This window comes from Stegostoma tigrinum, chromosome 5 (genome assembly GCF_030684315.1).
Source record: "Stegostoma tigrinum isolate sSteTig4 chromosome 5, sSteTig4.hap1, whole genome shotgun sequence".
NCBI classification, from domain to species: Eukaryota; Metazoa; Chordata; class Chondrichthyes; order Orectolobiformes; family Stegostomatidae; genus Stegostoma; species Stegostoma tigrinum.
The window spans coordinates 50,367,350-50,385,067 of NC_081358.1; the positions used below are offsets into that span (position 1 = coordinate 50,367,350).

General features: G+C 36.9%; 1 protein-coding gene across 13 annotated transcripts in view; it reads right to left on the reverse strand.

The window, feature by feature from the left end:
* The window catches only part of LOC125451575 (CYFIP-related Rac1 interactor B), a 178,687-nt gene that overhangs the window by 24,710 nt on the left and 136,259 nt on the right, over positions 1-17,718 (reverse strand). For 11 of the 13 annotated variants that reach the window (XM_059645980.1, XM_059645979.1, XM_059645977.1 and 8 more), the window contains 2 exons: positions 15,445-15,527; positions 5,914-6,035 (listed from right to left, as the gene is read on the reverse strand). In XM_059645980.1, the coding sequence (XP_059501963.1) occupies positions 5,914-6,035; positions 15,445-15,517 (195 nt within the window). In that variant the 5' untranslated portion in view covers positions 15,518-15,527. Of the gene's footprint in view, positions 1-5,913; positions 6,036-15,444; positions 15,528-16,090; positions 16,174-17,718 lie in introns of those variants that run through there. The other 2 variants (XM_059645978.1, XM_059645975.1) reach the window with 2 other exon arrangements.

Sequence of the window (17,718 nt, forward strand, 5' to 3'; positions counted from 1 at the left end):
GAACTGTTACCACCCTTTCAGTCAGCTTCCCCATTTTTCTAGCTGCTAAGTGAGATAATCTTCATCTTCTCCTTCAAAATTTCATTTTCCAAACAATAACACTCAGGTATTGTTTCTGATTCAATTTCCAAGCGGATAGTTTGGGATAGCCTTTTCAATTCCAAATCCATTTGTTGCATTTCAATTAAAGAAGGCTAAACATGCCAGTCTAATTTTTTTTTAGATTTGTTGCTAAATTTTCGCAAATTGTACTTGATAATGAATTTCCAAATCAGCTCCTGTTCCAAAAATTTATTTTCTTCCTTTCTATTTCCATAGGCCCCAAGTTCTAGACATAAAACAAATAGAAAACAATCCAGAGAAAGTAAGAACTGCTGATGCTGGAGTCAGAGATAACACAGTGTGGAGCTGGAGGAACACAGCAAATTCTGAAGAAGGGTCCCGACCTGAAACATCAGCTTTCCTGCTCCTCTGATGCTGCTTGGCCTGTTGTGTTCTTCCAGCTCCACTCTATAGAAAACAATCCCATAGGTTTCTCTTGTAAGGTTCAGTTTCTTCTACCTCTACAGGTTGTTCCACCATCCTTGGTGAGGTCAAAATTCTTGAACCTGCCACGGCATTTCTCAAGATAGAAACAATTCCTTCAACAGGAATTTGTTTCATTAGTCCCACTACAACTTCTCCACATACCAAGTCACTTGGCAACTTCTGTACAATGAGACTAGTTTGTAACCTCCATGTATAACTCCAATTAATATTTCTCCTTCATTAACTTCTCTGGAAAATAAATAATATCATCAGCAAGCATCAGTGACAGACTTCCTCCAGCATCTCACAATATCTTGATTGTTTTACTTTTTAGTGTTGCAAATCAAGGAGATCGCTCCCATTTTCGGATAAAATATTCTGAATCTCCAGTAGCCTGATAATCGTTACCAATATTCAAAATAAAAAATTTGCACTACTATTCTGAGCCATCTCTCCCTTTGTAATACATTCCAAGAAACAAGTTCTTTTTGTACAATTGCTACGGTTTTAAGTGCTGAATTGATTTTCTGAGGCAGTCTTTTCTGAAGATTATTTAGACACTCCTAAAATCCGTCTCTAAATTAACTTCGGCTGTGATACAGTTTTATTAAACTGGAAACAAATTAACTTTTTTAAAACCAATTTTGGTTCAAGTTTCTCTCCTTTACTAATTTGGTATCCTTCTGCTTTCTAAATCTAGAAACTCTTCTTTTAGTAGATTTTCTATTCCTGCATCTTCCATTTCATGATGTCTTATCTCATAATTTGCTGAACTTAATGCCTCTTTTCTTCTGGTTTTTCTTCTCACTCAATAATACATTTCTAACTGAAACTTTACTGAGTTTCAGCTGAAACATGCCAATTTCAGGTTTCCTTCTTTCATTTCTAAATGTTGGATAAGCCCATTTCCTCCATTTGGTTCTACCTTTACTTCTATGTTCAACTTACAGGGGTTGGTTGGGTGGGGGGGGGGGGGGGGTTCGGGGTGGTGTCCCCCGACTTACAAACTACAAATGCTCACACTTACAAATGCAGTTTGATACAAGGGTGTATTTATATTAATTTTAGAGATCCAAAATATGAATGTTTCTTTGTACGTGTGAATGGCTATTTAATATTGTCTTGCACTGCATTCTGACTTGCATATAGATGCAAGAACAGAGCTTGTTCGCAATCTAGGAACTGTTTGTATGTGTTAACTCTCTGTTCAGCTTTAACCAATTATTTAAAATCATCTATTGTTAAAATTTCCACTTCCCGAACATAGTTAGCAACATTCAAAGTAATCTTTAAATTCTGTGCAATAATCTTCATACAAAGTAGCTATTTTATCTCCAGAACTACCATGTAGCCATTACTTTGAAATGAAAGATTCAGTGAATTCAAGTCCTACTAAAACCCCCCATATGCCATGATCTCAGCTAATGCTATTAATGGATAAGTCAGATCATACACTGAAATTTGGCTTGATAAATCATATTTTGTTTACTTTCAGATTTAACAAGGTCATCTCTCATGGAAGCATACGCACAAAACGTTGCATATTTGTTTTTAACAATGAAACTGAAGTTTATTACACAAAAGAAATGAAGATAAAATTAAATAAACCAAACGAATCACACAAAATGTTTAAAGACTTTGAAGTACACTGTAAAGATATAATCACATTAATCTCTTAAGTACAGTACTCACACTGGAGAAAATTTCTCTCTCTATCACCTCTTAAGGGCTTAATTTAGCTTTGGTTTCAATTCTCATTCTTGAGAACCTGACTGCCTCTTCCTGGAGACTTCATACAACTTAGCCTACTTCTCCAGCTTTAAATAACCCCTTCAGGAGTTTTAACTAAACACTTCTGGTCTGAATTTTTCATTAAATGCTTTAGACTGAGGTAATCAACTAACATCAGGAACAACTGTTTTATACATACAATTTCAGTACAAAAGCCCTGTAGAACTTCCCAAATGGAAAACAAAACAAAAAGCACATTTTTCTTTTCTCCAGTTACGGGTGTTGCTCCCAACCAAAATGGAACAATAATCAATGCCTGACCTTCTAACCGGAGTGGAAAAAATTGTGGTTGTTAAGAGCTGCTCCTTTTAAGAGGTATTTTCAGTGTTGGAGCTATTTTTCTTGAATTTAAGGAGCAGTAATTACTGATTTACAGGCTGTTGTGTTTTGGAACTTTGGGGTGAAAAAGATCAAAATAATGGCACCTTAGAAAAGCAGGAAGGGAGGCAAAGCCAGTGACCACATGGTGAGGAGTGAATCAATGGACAAAAAAAACCCACACTGCTGTCTGACCCAGCAATGAACCCTCAGCTACTTCCTCTGCCGTTTGATTTCAAGTACCTGTGGACATCAGAGTTAATCTAAGAAAAATAAACAAACAGCGAAATTTACAGCTGACCTTGGAGAAACCCTTTTGAGGAATCAAAATCGGGGAGCACCTAAGTGGCTAGATTTTTTTGTACACCTATTATAGTGAGTAGAGTGGGTTCTTTTTGATCACATGTTTTTACTGAGATCTGTCTTTTCATTAAACTTGAAAAATATAAAACATAGGTACTAAGTTAGTCTGGAGCAGTACTTTTAGAATAGTAAGGCTGTGCTGTTTTCTGGATCTGTAGCTTGTTAAGAAGCAATGATTGCCTTTAGCAAAGTGATATGCTCTTCCTGTCAGAAGTGGGAGACTGGGGAGAGTTTCCACGTTACTGATGATTATGTATGGGGGAAGTGTGCTTGGTTGTGAATTCTATCGGATTGCATGGATTGGTTGAAGCAGCAGCTAGAGTCAATGAGGAACTTTACACGAACTAGGGGGTGCGATGGATGGCAGGGAGACAGGCGTTGCAGGAGTCTCCTGTGGAAAATGTAGGTGGTGATGAACTCTCAGGGTAATGTAGCACTGACAGCCAGGTTTCTGGTACCGAGACTGGCTCTACTGTAACAAGGGGTATGCCAGGTTCCAAGTGGTCAATTGTGATAAGGCACTCTCTAGTCAGAGGCACAGGCAGATGTATCTGCAGCCGACAGCAAGACATCAGAATGGTGTGTTTCCTCCCTGGTGCCTGGATCAAGGATATCTCAGAGAGAGTTTAGAATATTCTCAAAGGGGACAGGGACAGGGACAGGCAGGAGGTTGTTGTACACATTGGAACTAACATCACAGGATAAAGATGAGATTCTGAGGAGAGAATATAGGAAGTTAGGCAGGAATCTAAAAAGTCGATCCTGGAAGGTAGTAATATCTGGATTACTCCTGGTGCCACAAGCCAGCGAGGGTAGGAAAAGGAGGATACAGCAGATGAATGTGTGGTTGAGGAGATTGTGCAGGAGAGAAAGTTCACATTTTGGATCATTGGAATCACTTCTGGGTAGAAGTGACCTGTATAAGAAGGACGGATTGCACCTGACTTGGAAGGGGACCATATACTGACGGGCAGATTTGCTAGGACTGCTTGGGAGGATTTAATCTGGTAAGTGGGGGGAGGCAAGGTGATAGTGAGGAAAGAGAGCAGTCTGAGACTATTACATTTGGGAAAAGGAATAAGTTATCAGTCAGGGCAGGCAGGAACAAAGCAGAGAACGAGTTAGGGCTGAAATTAAACTGCTTTTGTTTTAAGATGCCTAACAGGTAGGGCAGATGAACTGAGGGCATGGTTGGAAACATGGGACTGGGGTATCTTAGCAATTACAGAGATGTGGCTCAAAGATGGACAGAACTGACAGCTTAATGTTGTAGGGTACAGATGCTGAGAGGAGGATAGAAAGAGGAAGACAGAAGAGTCAGAGTGGCATTTTTGATCAGGGATACCATTACGCTTGTACTTAGGGAAAATATTCTTGGGAATACACCCAGGGAAATTATTTGCATGGAACTGAGACATATGAAAGGGTTGATCACCTTATTGGGATTGTACTACAGATACCCCCCCAATACTCAGCAGGAAATTGTGAAGCAAATTTGTCAGGAGGTCTCAGTTATCTGTAATAATAATAAAGGTGGTTATGGCAAGGATTTTAATTTTCCAAACATAGATTGGGACTGCCATAGTGTTAAGGGTTTGTTTGGAGTGTAATTTGTTAAGTGTGTGTAAGAAAATTTTCTGATTCAGTATGTGGATTTACCTACTACAGAAGCCGCAAGACGTGACCTACTCCTGGGAAATAAGGCAGGACAAGTGACTGAGGTGTCAGTGGGGGAAGACTTTTAGGGCCAGTGACCATAATTCTATTAGTTTTAAAACAGTGATGGACGAGTAAAATCAGAGGAGTAGGAAAGTTAATGTTTCAGAAAGGTCCCGACCCAAAACGACAACTTTCCTATTCCTCTGATGCTGTCTGGCCTGCTGTGTTCCTCCAGCTCCACACTGTGTTATCTCTAGCAGCTGTACAGGAGATTGGTTAGGCCACTTTTGGAGTAGTGTGCGCAATTCTGGTCTCCTTGCTGTAGTAAGGATGTTGTAAAAGTTGTAAAGGTTCAGAAAAGGTTTACAAGGATGTTGCCAGAGTTGGAGGATTTCGCCTATTGGGAGAGACCAACTAGGCTGGGGCTATTTTCCCTGAAGTGAAGTGTCGGAGGATGAGGGGTGATCTTATAGGGGTTTATGAAATCATGTGGGGCAAGGACAGGGTGAATAGACACGGTCTTTTCCTCAGGGTTGGGGAGTCCAAACCACAGGGCATAGGTTGAAGGTGAAAGAGAAACCTAAAGGACAAATTTTTCCATGCAGAGGGTCGTGTGTGTATGGAATGAGCTGCCAGACAAAGTGGTGGAGCCTGGGATGATTACATTTAAAAGGCATCTGGATCTGTATATGAATCGGAAGGGTTGGGAGGGATATAGGCCAAATCCTGGCAAATGGCACTAGATTTATATAGAATATCTGACTGGCAACGACTAGTTGGATGGATGGGTCTGTTTCTATCCGGAATATGTTTGTTACTCTATGATTCTAAAGAAGAACTATTTATTTTGTTTGCACATATAACTATCTCAATTGAAACAAAAATTCATTCCTTGTCATGATTTTTGTCTCCCAATGCCATTTAAAAGAAATCACCACTGCTGCAGAAATGTCATTAGTTAATCATTAGTTAACCCCTTTCAACATATAGCCCAAATGCCATTCGTTCAAATCTAAAAATGAATAAGTAAATATATGTAAATCTCGCGACTAATATCATAATATGGAACTACTTGGCTTCTCGCTTTGTCTAAATGGCCCTCTGCGAAGGGAATTACGATTACCCATTCAAACATAGAACATTTTTCTCCACAGATTCTGTTTAATGGATCATTTAAGTTTCACCATAAAAATGATTACTTTTATTCCATAATTCATTTTCAAAGCAATAAATTTAAAATGTCAAAAACGATACCTCTCTTATTTCATGTCCTGCCCCTCTGTACGACTGTAGATCATTCAGGATTCCTTCTGCATCCTTTAACACTACATTCACCTGATTAAATATTTCTCTTTCAGCTTCCGTGGGCTGTGCGTCTGAACAGTAGTGCATAAGTATTCAGTACAAACAAAATTCAACATAGTATTTAATTAAACAAAGCTAATTAAAGAACCTTAGGCAGACATGAATAATATGTTAATTTAGAAGTTAAGGTCACATAAAAATTTTACATTTCACTTTTGAGCTCTTAAAGTTTTTGTTTTTTCAGCTGGAAGTTTGTCAAATTTCAAAGTAGTACTTTCTAAAAAAAATTGCAAAATCTAATCCTCGAATTTTTGACTGAAAACATTTAAGGTGGGGGGGGGGGGCTTTAGACATCAGATTTTAAAACCAATTAAAACCAGTATTTAAAACCGAAATTGATATTTAATTCTAGCTTCAGCTTGTCAAGAAGTTATCCCACATTGTTGTCCATTCCGTAAATTTAACTCATAATAAGAATTAGACACAACATTGCATGAAAACTGTCAGCAGAAAACAGCAACGTATAAAAGGTTAATATATGCCATTTGATTTTGAGCTATATTTTTGTTTACAGTTGAAACAATTTATAAATATATAGAACATTTACCACACTAAAGCATAGCGCTGAACAGACACTTAAAAACGATACAAACAAAATTTGTCACTGAGCTGCAGGAGTGGATATTAAGGCTAACGGCTAAAATCATGGCCAAAGAGTGCTTTAAAGAAGAAAAGTGAGATTGAGACAGAAAGGTCTAGGAAGCCAGACTTAGGTTTTAGGAAGCTGAAGGCACAGTTACCCATGGTGCAATGACTACAATCAGAGATGCACAAAGTAGAGATCTGGAAGAGCATCCATCTCAAAGAGCTGTTGAACTGAAGTCATGCAGATAGGAAAGGATTTGAAAACGAGGATAAAAAGTTTTAAAACTAACGTATTGCTTAACCAGGGGTCAGCAAACAGCTCTGGATCAATCAATTCTAGATGTAATCAAGATACAAATAAAAATATCAGCAATATCAGCAGAGCTGAGGCAGAAGTAAATTCAAGTGATGTTATGGAAATAAAATAGGCAGTCTTAATGATAGACTAGACATACACCACAAAAAGTTTGCAGTATGAGTCAGACTCAGTCACCAGGAACACCACTGGACTCAATGCCTAGGGACACAGTGTTTGCCACAGGAATTCTAAGACAGTAGCTTAAATCTTTGTCACTTTCTTTGGAGGAAGTCTGTAGTGGTCAAGCACTGAACCTCAATGAAGATATCAAAAGTGTGATGGTGGTGAGGTAAAAATGTAAAGATTCCATGTATCTGTGAAGATGGAGACACTGTTTTCAATGATGTTACTGCACAGCAGCATGAAGACGCGTGACAGAACCAGGGATAAATCCATAGGGAAGACCTGAGCTAACTGAGTAAGACAGACATCCAGCTTGTTCTTTAACTACAACTGGATAAATAAGAATGTAACTGGGTGAGTGCAGGCCAATGTTGCTGGATTCCAGTGGAGGTGAGGAAGGAGATTGGTACAATCAGCTATGTCAAAGGCTGCAAACAGGTCAAGAGGTATAAGGAGTAACAGTTTCGAACAATCAGACACATGGGATATCATCTGTCACAACTGCAGCTTTATATAGTGACACTTAATTGATAGAGTTAAAACATGAACATCAGGCAAGATGAGCTGAGGTTTGAATCAACAGCGTTTGTTGCGGAAGGAAAATTTGGATACAGGGATGTAGTTTGCATGGGCTGAGGGGCACAAGTTTATATTAATTTGAGCCGAGAGACAATGACACCAGGTTTGAAGGAGAGAGGGAACAGTATCATAGTGGAGACAGAATTGTCACCAGAATGAACTAAATCGGAAGCCAGTAAGGGAAAGTTAGGTAGCCAGTGTTTCAGCAGGATCAGTGCCTCAGATTATAAATTACAGGATTACTTAAAGAAAAATAAGTTTAAGTGAGCAAACATAAAAAGCTATTTTTATCCTCCTTAACATGTGTACAAGCATGTTCAATTTGGTCCAAAGTATTTGAAGATGTAAACTTAGCCTATACAAAGACATTCTCAAAAGGGCAGCTTATGTAACACATTCTCATTGGATCTTTTAGCCTTCAAGGTGTATTTAAATTCAGTTCAAGTAGATAGAGAGACTCAGATGAAATGTACTTGGGCAGTCTCTATCTAACTTCTCAGGGTGGGACATTGCATACCACAGAACTGCTTATAGAACAATAAAATCAGCAGCTTCGTTCACAAAGGAAAGTCCCAAGAGTGGAAATGAAAACCACATGAACAAAAGGTAGGATAAGGTTGAGAAAAAATCACGCTTTTAAAGAGGACATACAGATGTGCTTAATCAGAGTTGAAAGAATCTGAAAGCAGCAATGACTCTACACCAGGAAGTGTTCAATTTTCAAGCCCTGAATTCAAACACTAAAAGTAATGTTCAGAAACAGTGGGCTAGAACTTCCACCCTCCATGATGAGCAAATCCACGTCTGCAGCACAAATTTGAGGTGTGGGAGCCCATACATGACAAACAGCAGTTTTCCCAGGGAACGGAAACATTGCAAATCATGATCCAATGCTCACATGAAGCCACAATGGGATCACTATTTAAAGTCTGTTGCAAACTCAAATTCTCTCAGACATTGGTTTTCATCAAGATGGGTGTGTTCCTGATGGCTTTGTGAACCATGCAAGGGAAGTTAATTCACAAATCTTAGCTTGTCTGCTAAAGAATGGGAAGCCTATTTTGTGCATAAATTGCCTTATAAATTTAACTGTATTAAGAATTCAATTTAAATGAGTCATCCAGATAGCTTGCTTTGAGTTTTACATCTTTATAAAAATTGGACAGATGCCAAGGAAAGGAGATGGGAGGAGGATTAGGGAGCTGAACAACTGCATGGTGAGCTAAACAGCGGACAGAGGCATGCTTTCTAACCTGCCAGCCTTGCCATTTGCCTCCCTAAGTTCTTCCCTCCGCCCTGGTTCAGGAGGCAGCTTGTCTGATGCTGGAAACTGATTTTCAGAAGTTAGGAATACAATGTCAGGAAATGGCAGGATTTACATTTTCTAACTGGTCCTGTATTTCAAAACTTCTATAGTTTTTATTATTTTAGGTACTATCTTAATTGAGAAACAATGTTTCAAACAGCTGCTGAGCAAAATCGCGTAGTAGCAATTTAAGGACAAAGAACAAAGCAACGTTGAAAGTAGCTTTTGTCAGACACTTTTTAGGAATACTGGGAAATTGCTACATTTAATTTACTTGCTAATTACTCAGAACATTGATTGGTTGCATGTGCATTAATTTTGTCAACACTTTTGTATTATTCGGGATATATCCTAGGTAAAGGCAGTTGAAAGGTGACTTGCTTGGGAATTATATTTTAGGTATTTATTGACCAAACAGACAAAAGGCAAACATCTAGAAAACTGAAAACAGAGACACAAACAGCAGGATTGAGAGAAACAATAGCGTCTTGAATCCAAGACATGACAGATGGAATGTAAGGACGCAATAATTTTCCTGTTTGACAACAGGAACCAAGATCTTGAAAGTTACCACGTTTGGCTCCTTAAAATGTTTAAGTGATAACAAAGGAATGATGGGTCGAAGCAGGATCCAAATACTTTGCTGTAAAAGTATGAGGAGACTTCATCAGCATAGTATTTTTTAAATGTTTTACATGTTGCACTGACAAGTGCAACCAAATCTTCAATATAACAAGAAGAATTTATACGGAAATCATGTGTCTATCCAGAGTGTAACTGCAATGCTGTTGTGATTTGGTTCTACTGCTCAGAAATTAGCTTCTGTCAAGTCTTATTTGTACTGAATAGAATTTAATCACTTCACCAATGAAGGCAATTACTTCGAAGAGGGGATGAATAATTCATTGATGGACTGAAATCCAAGGCAGGTACAGAATATACTCCATTTGAGGAAAATAAAGTATCACTTCAGGCAAACAAGCATTTACTTTAAAAGCAATCCATTTCCTACTTTTATCAAGACCTAACAAACTACAAGATCAAAACTTAAAATGCTCACACTAATAATACCCAATAGTTAATTTGCTAATTAGGTTCAAAAAGGGGCACTGTAAAATGCATCTAACATGCATAACCTGATGTTACTAAAGACATTTTCAAATAATTTATTATTCTTGACAAAAAGAAAAGATTGTGTTTTAAAAAGTTGCTTAAATACAAACCTTGTACATACCAATGAAATTATAAACTAATTATCGGCTAACATTCAGTAATTTTTATGTGACTTTAAAATGATTATACTAGGTCATAAATGTTTGATACGTCTCGAACGTAAAAGCTTTCACAAATTGATTATCTTCCTCTAACTTAAAGTAGATTCAATAAACAAAGAGAAATTTTTAAATTGGAAGACATGGACTCCACAACTTTCAAATTTAAAAAGAAAATTCACTCCTCCCAAAATTTGATCCTATTTTTTGTTTTCTATAGCACCAGATGATCCAGTAGAAATACTACAGGGCTCATATCACTTCAGCTGCCAAACTGCAAAATTCCTTTGCTCTGAGCAAGTATCGTTTTCATTTTTGGGTGGTAGAAAGGGAAATCAGACATGTGTTGCCACATTATAAAGTGGAAAGACTAATGCAGTGCAAATGTTTTGCCACTATAATTTTTGCATTGTTGTCAATGGAATGGACCATTTTTAGGAGTCAAAAAAGTGCACATACTCAAAGCAGGTGTAACCTGCAAGGCTATGGGCCAGGTGCTTGAAAGTTGGATTATAACGGAGGTTAGTTTATTCAGAGCAGACATGATGGGCTGAATTGTCTCTGTTCTGTTATTTTCTATATGGTTTTGTTGATTTTTGGAGATCGTTTTGTTTTACCCAGCCTACACCACAATTGAAATCCTATTCAAACTCTGAGCAATTCTTCAGCATGAGGGGATTGCAAACAAATGTAAAAATGTACTTTCTACTTTGTAGAATCTTTGCAATTATTCAATCTTCTATCCACTGATTCGTTCTGGCAGAATAATTTATAGCATGCACATAAAAATGTGCCCTCATGACAACTCTGTAAGTAGGTAAAATCCCTGCTAGCCTTCTCCTGTATTTCTGTACCCTAAACCTCTAGGACCTGTACCATAGCAATTCATTTTCCACAATTACACCTTGGACTAATGTTTCAGATATTTTGCATTTTTTCCCAACAATCCCAAACTATCAGTTTTTGGGAATTAAGAATCAGAATTTGCTTCTATTGTTTACTATTATGATAAATCTGCCGATTTTAGCAAGTAAATGTTGTGAAATAAGACTGTATCTTCCATGTTTCTACCAATCTACCTGAAGTAAAATAATAAGTACCTCTAAATTTTTTTCTGCTATATATTTCAAAACCATTACTCTAACATTGACAAACTGTCCTAAATAACTTTTCACGACATAAAGCTTAAAAATATGTTTCTAAACAAATGAAGGTCTTGTGGGAATAAGTGAACTTAATGAGTTATTATTATAAATATTCCAGCTGTTATTTTTGAATTAAATTTTGACAGATGTGGAAACACTTCTCTCAGGTACTATCTAGTAAAATCACATTTATTTTTAAGAATTCTACTGGACCATTAGTAATTAATATCAACTTAAAATATCAATTATATTACTTTTTCATTATTTATTTTCGCCTTCAGAGTGAACCTACATCAGCATTAACAGTGCTACAAGACAAATATTCTTAAGATTTTCCAACCACTTATGTAAAAACACCTCTAAAATCATTCATTAGAGATCAATAATGTATATTTGTAAGTAGCACATAGATAATCTAATGACACATATGCAAATATTCTGAAAAATATAGAAAACAAAATGGATTAAGGATCAATTGAATTCCATAGTTAATGAGAGATGCAAATACATTTCACCTGTAACTAAAAAAAAGGTTGCAGACAAAAGAAAGACAAGTAACGTGAATGACAAAACATGGACAATCAAAGGCTGTTGACCAAGATTAGAAACAAGTAGCTTAGCAATGTGGGGAAAACGTTAGCTCCACTGGAACAGTAGGTTCATGTTTTTCAATGCTCTGAAAACTTGTGCTAAAATGTTTTGACTTTGCAAACACAAGGTACACATGTACAATCAGCAGTCTTGGGCATTTTTTTTTAACCGACAATTTCTGATCTAAAACACTGCAGAAGACTGGAGAATAGATGCACACAGAACACAGAATAGCGGCAAACATTGATCCAAATAATTTTGACAAAAACAGAGCAACCACGTACACTGTTTGAATTTGTTGCAAAAAAATGTAGACATGAATGGTTTTGGATTACTGCAAGCCAGAACAAACATTGCAAAAAGCATCTAAAACATACAGTTAGCATGCAAAAGGACTATAAGCACTTGTAACTGCAATAATGCAGTGAAGCTTCAATCTGCTATAAGTGCAAGGCTATTAAGTAGTCAGAACTCCTGATCTCCATTGAACAAGGGCATGAAGGTCAGATTAACGGATGACACCTAGTCTTCCTTATTCACTGGTTGACATGGAAGAACTTATTTAAACAAAGTAAATTTTAATAGTTTAGTAAGTCAGCCCCCTCAACAGGAGTGCAGCAAATAACGAAGCACAACAAAAAAATTGAAAGCATTTGTTCATAAATACCAAAAGCAAATATATACACACGTACATACACATATACATATGTACACATTTGTATATATGATACATCTTAGGGATGACATTAATCTACAAAACTGCGATTTTAAATAGTGCTAACTTTACAGCAATCATAATTTGCCACTTGAGATATATACTTAGAATTGATTACTCATGATAAGGCCAGAATTTTAAATAAGCACTATCCAATGGGAATAAACAAATAATTTTCTTTCAAATCAGTTCAAACATAAGCAATAATTTTGTCCCCCAGAGCTGTATTTCATCTCTTACATGCATCAAGTTAGCATTTTAAAGTTACATGGTGCAGGCAAATCACAAACTGATGGCATAATCGACATCACATAAATATTGAATTCAATTGCTGGCTTAACTTGCCAGTAACAGTGAAGTGCTGCATCTTTAGGCATACCAGCTGGCAGCCTTTCCATAGCAGCAGTGCTTTAAGACAAGCAAGGGGAAGCTATTGCCTTCAGAAGAAGCATTTCTCTAATTCTTTGAGAAGCAATTTGGACACTGCTCCTGGCAGTGTTATCTGCCCAGTGTATGGCATCCAGAGCAATTCGTCCACAGAAGACACCACTGCAATTTTCAAAATGCAGGTCTAAATGAAACTTCCCCAGCCACTAAGGGTGGGCTGAAGTGAAGAGAAATTAGTTAAGAATTGTATTTATGAACAATTAGACACCGATTACTTCCATTATGGCCATCTAATCTGCCCTAAATGATAGTGGGGGGGATTTCACAGTGCCATAAACAATGCCTCTATCTGAAGTAATTATGCAATATAAAAGTAACATAAATTTTACTTGTCATCATCAAGGACGTCAGAATAGAAGACCAGTGATAACACAGAAGAGATAAACTTGACTAAGTTTATAATAGCCATGGTACTTTATATTATGGTGGGTGCCCTTATAACTTATTCAGTTAGAGACTGTTCTTCAGTTAACATCAGCTGCGTGGTCTTAATGGAAATTACTTGCAAACAGGATCCTCAGGGAAGGGGATGGGGAGAATGAAACGTCATTATTTGTTCTGGCTCTTCACGTAAGTAGCTGGCAAAGCACCACAGGGTCTACTGATAAATAATGCTAAGTAGGTGCTGTTGAGAGGAACAAGCCAGAGAACATGACTTTCCTTTTGTTTTAGGTGGGAAGAACAACCGAGTAGGAAACACAGCTCAATGTGATGCCAATTAATACACAATTATTTTCATAACTTTATAAGCACAGATGAACTTAATTTTCTTTCATCCCAATCCTAAACACAGTGACAAATAAAGATGATATATACAAATCCAAAGGCATGCAATATTTTGGTTATAGTTCACCAGGTTAATGCATAACTTTTAGAAAATCACAGAGAGGCTAAAACAAAGTGAAGTACAAGCACCATGTAGTGAAAGACTTGGGTGATAGTGTCCCATGTTAGTCTTTTGCAAATTATTATTTTTCATTACTAACAAAAGAGGAAAACAACATATCATTTTAGTTAATGCTTAAAAACAAACTTTGCCTACAGACACATTAATATCCAGTATGTTACAAAAAGATGTTACTCCAGTGCATCAGTCATTAAATAAGGTCAGGAAATTAACCCCAGTGTAGCCCTCATCACAATATACACTGCAGAGATATATTTATATACCCACTACAACTGCAATGAGTTTTAACAAATTGACAAGCTAGACTTTAAGGTGTTTTAAGTACACCTTCAAAAACAAATTTGATTCCTCAGTGTGTACAATTCTTTGCAAATGAGCAAAACTGTGTTGGCACTGAATGTCTTTTGCATAACATCATCTCTTAGTACAGGTAGTTTTTACAGAAGCCGCTCATTGCCAGACTTGAGACGTGGAACAATTGTTGGGTGAAGTCAAAGTGCACTTAGAACTAACTGTATCAAATGTGCTACGTGGTGCCTGTATTGAAATGACACTGCAATAGATTTAATAGCAATAATACAGCACAGATGAAAACAGATATAGCCACAAATTTACATTCTATAATCAGAATTCATACTCAAACAGCAGCATCTAGCAGGAAATGGAGGCATGAAGCTCCAAAGCTACTTCTTTAAATATAGTTATACTTCAGACCCTTGTACAACATGCTTTGTACATTTCTGCAAGTGAAGCAACTGCAGGCATATAAATGGCAGCCAAACAAACTCAAATTGAAATGAACAGATACGACTGACTGGGTAATACGTTAAAGACATTTCTAAATGCCCCAAAAACAATTCCCAATTCTCACATGGACACTGAGTATATAAAAGAGTACATACAAAAGATTTGTACGCTCCTTTGCCAAGTGGAAATCTAGCATTTAACTACCTACAAAATACCCAAATATTGAAATTGCTTCATGATATTATTGTCAAATAAAAAAAATTAACCCATTATAATGTAAACATCAAATCTTCGAAAATGAAATACTTCCAGATAAAATAGTCTGCTGGAATGGAATGTTAACTGTGTAGAGAAGGGTGCTGTGCACACATACAGAATGGAACTTCTTTTAAAACTGAAAAATCATTTTATCATTCTATATTTACCAGTCAGCCACATCTAAGTTCACATTTATTTTCCAATATATTTCAGTAATCACCAGAATTTAGTGATCAAGTCAGATTTGAAACAAAAATAAAAAACAGAGCTGACCATTCCAGTTTTACCATGCAAAGCAATTTAAAACATGCGGCAAACCTGATGCAATGCAAAAAAGATGCGGTCTACTGCAGGCAGAAAAGGAATATAAAATGAAGAGCATTCTCACTTTCAAAGTCAAGGAAAAAATTTGGCCCCTGCTCAAGATCTGTGCATGTCAAAACCTTAAGAAGATTCCCCATGTTAAGGTACCTGCCAAGACAAGAAGGAAGAAAAAGGTTTTTTTCCCCTTAAATGCAGAATAGCCAAAAGTAAGGAGTAACTAAAAAAAACTTTTAAAAAGACAAGGCATGTGACAGAAATACACTATTAGCTCATATGACTTCTATCATCTATAAGTAAAGCATTTTACCAGCTGTGCCAACTGCTTAAACTAGAAATGCTGCGTGGTTTTCTTGGTTACACTGTAAGCAGCGACATGTGCCAGATGTCACTAACGTTTATCCCCTTCCCCAGAGACAGAGGTGCTGAAGTAGCTAAAGCTGCTTGCAGGCATAACAGCCATCTTGACAAAAAGGACCTGAGAATCAGTGAATGGAAATTAAAAAGCTTCTAAAAATAAAAATTTCTTTAAAAGTTATTAAACAGACAATTAAATTATGGGATGAAGTTTGCAGCCACAATGAAGACGTCATGCAACCATTGTTAAGTGATAGTATCCTGCTGATGCGTGCATTTCTAATACCTGTACTGGCCTTCACTCTGGTGAGACAGAACAAATTTTGTGTACACCAGCAGTGAAGGATTAAACTTACTTTCAAAATCCAAGAAAAAATGTGAAGCATTGTGGTCTATGTCCCTGGTTAGCACCTTAATCAGATTACCCATGTCAGCAAACCTAAAAATAAAATGGTAAATCATTTAGTTCCAACAATTTCCGATAGGCTCCTGGGTTGTAAATGCTGGCCCCTTTGGGGTTCCACCCATTGCATGTGGTTTGGCAAAGATTTGCTGTTGTTGAGGCACAGTTCCGAGAAACAAAGTCTCAGTTTGTTCTCTCTTCTTCATAAAATGCTGCTGTTGAGCATCACCGGAGAGATGAAAAACATGTTTTTCTGAAGTTCCGTCAAACAAATTACTGATGGAGAATTGATGTTAGCTATTATTCCTAGCATAGGTTTACTAACTCAATTCAAGGAAAAGAATTTAAACAGTTTCATATTAAACAGAAAGCAGCTGTTGCTGAAATTTTCTTCTACTGCAGTAGTTAACAGGAATTTTCTACAACCAAATTCAGGATTGTTTACTTGTAACATTTTTAACTGAACATGAGCAATGATTCCATTGGCAGTGTGTCAACTAAATTAAGTTTCAAACACGGAAATGCGTGACTTTATCCAAATGGTCTTCCAGTATAATGTTTGGGTCCTCTTGTGGTACAGCTGTAGCATCCCTATCCCTGAACCGAGAGACCCCAGTTCAAGTCCCAACAGCTTCAGAGATGTGCAGTAACATCTCTGCATGAGTCAATTAGAAAAATAGTCCATGAAAACATTCTAGTAAATGAACATGCAGGTTTTCATGCTATTTGCTGCTTGACAATTTCTCAATGCCAACCATGCCTTCAGGGTAATACTTCAGCTCACCCACAAAGAGAAAGATTAAATGCACAAACCTGAAAACATTTAGCTATTCTTGACAATCTTTCATATTCTGTTTTTTTTTAAAAAGCAGCTTTAGCAAATGATTTTGTAGAATCAGTCACATCTTAGTTTAAAAATTATTTTTCCATTTCAGGCATGACAAACCATGCTTCAAAATAAAAGTGGATTACATATATCCAAATTAAATTATTCTGTGCAAATACAGAAGTCAATTTATTTAACATATGTATTTTAATGCAGTCATTGCTGAAAGTATAAATATGACTATTATACAAAAATGAAGATATATCAAAGAACACCTTCTTAAAGCTAATTTCCAAGTTAAATCAGTCAGTCTCCATACCATTCTAACTTTGAAGTATCATTACAACCAGGACTTTGGATAGCCCATGTCCAAACCAAAAAATACCTACTCAGAAGGGGTTAAGTTGGTGAAATTTATACAGTTGTTGTTTTAAACATCTTACATAAACTATCCATATAGTTTATAAACTTTAGCAGCACAAAACAAATCAAAATTGTAAATGCTTAAACATTACAAACCCTACTAGGAATTTTGTTTCCCACCCCCCATTTCCTTCTCCTCCCCAGCCATGCCCCGTTGCCCCAACATTTGCTTCTTCATGGAAGAAATTTATTCCACAGGTACATTTGCACAAAGACCAAGAGTCATTAGACTTCATTCATACTTCAGCCAAAATCATGAATGTTGCCTTTTATCCCTTACTAGGCCAGAGACACTAAAACTAACTGCAGCTTCCTAACATAGCCAAGTTGCA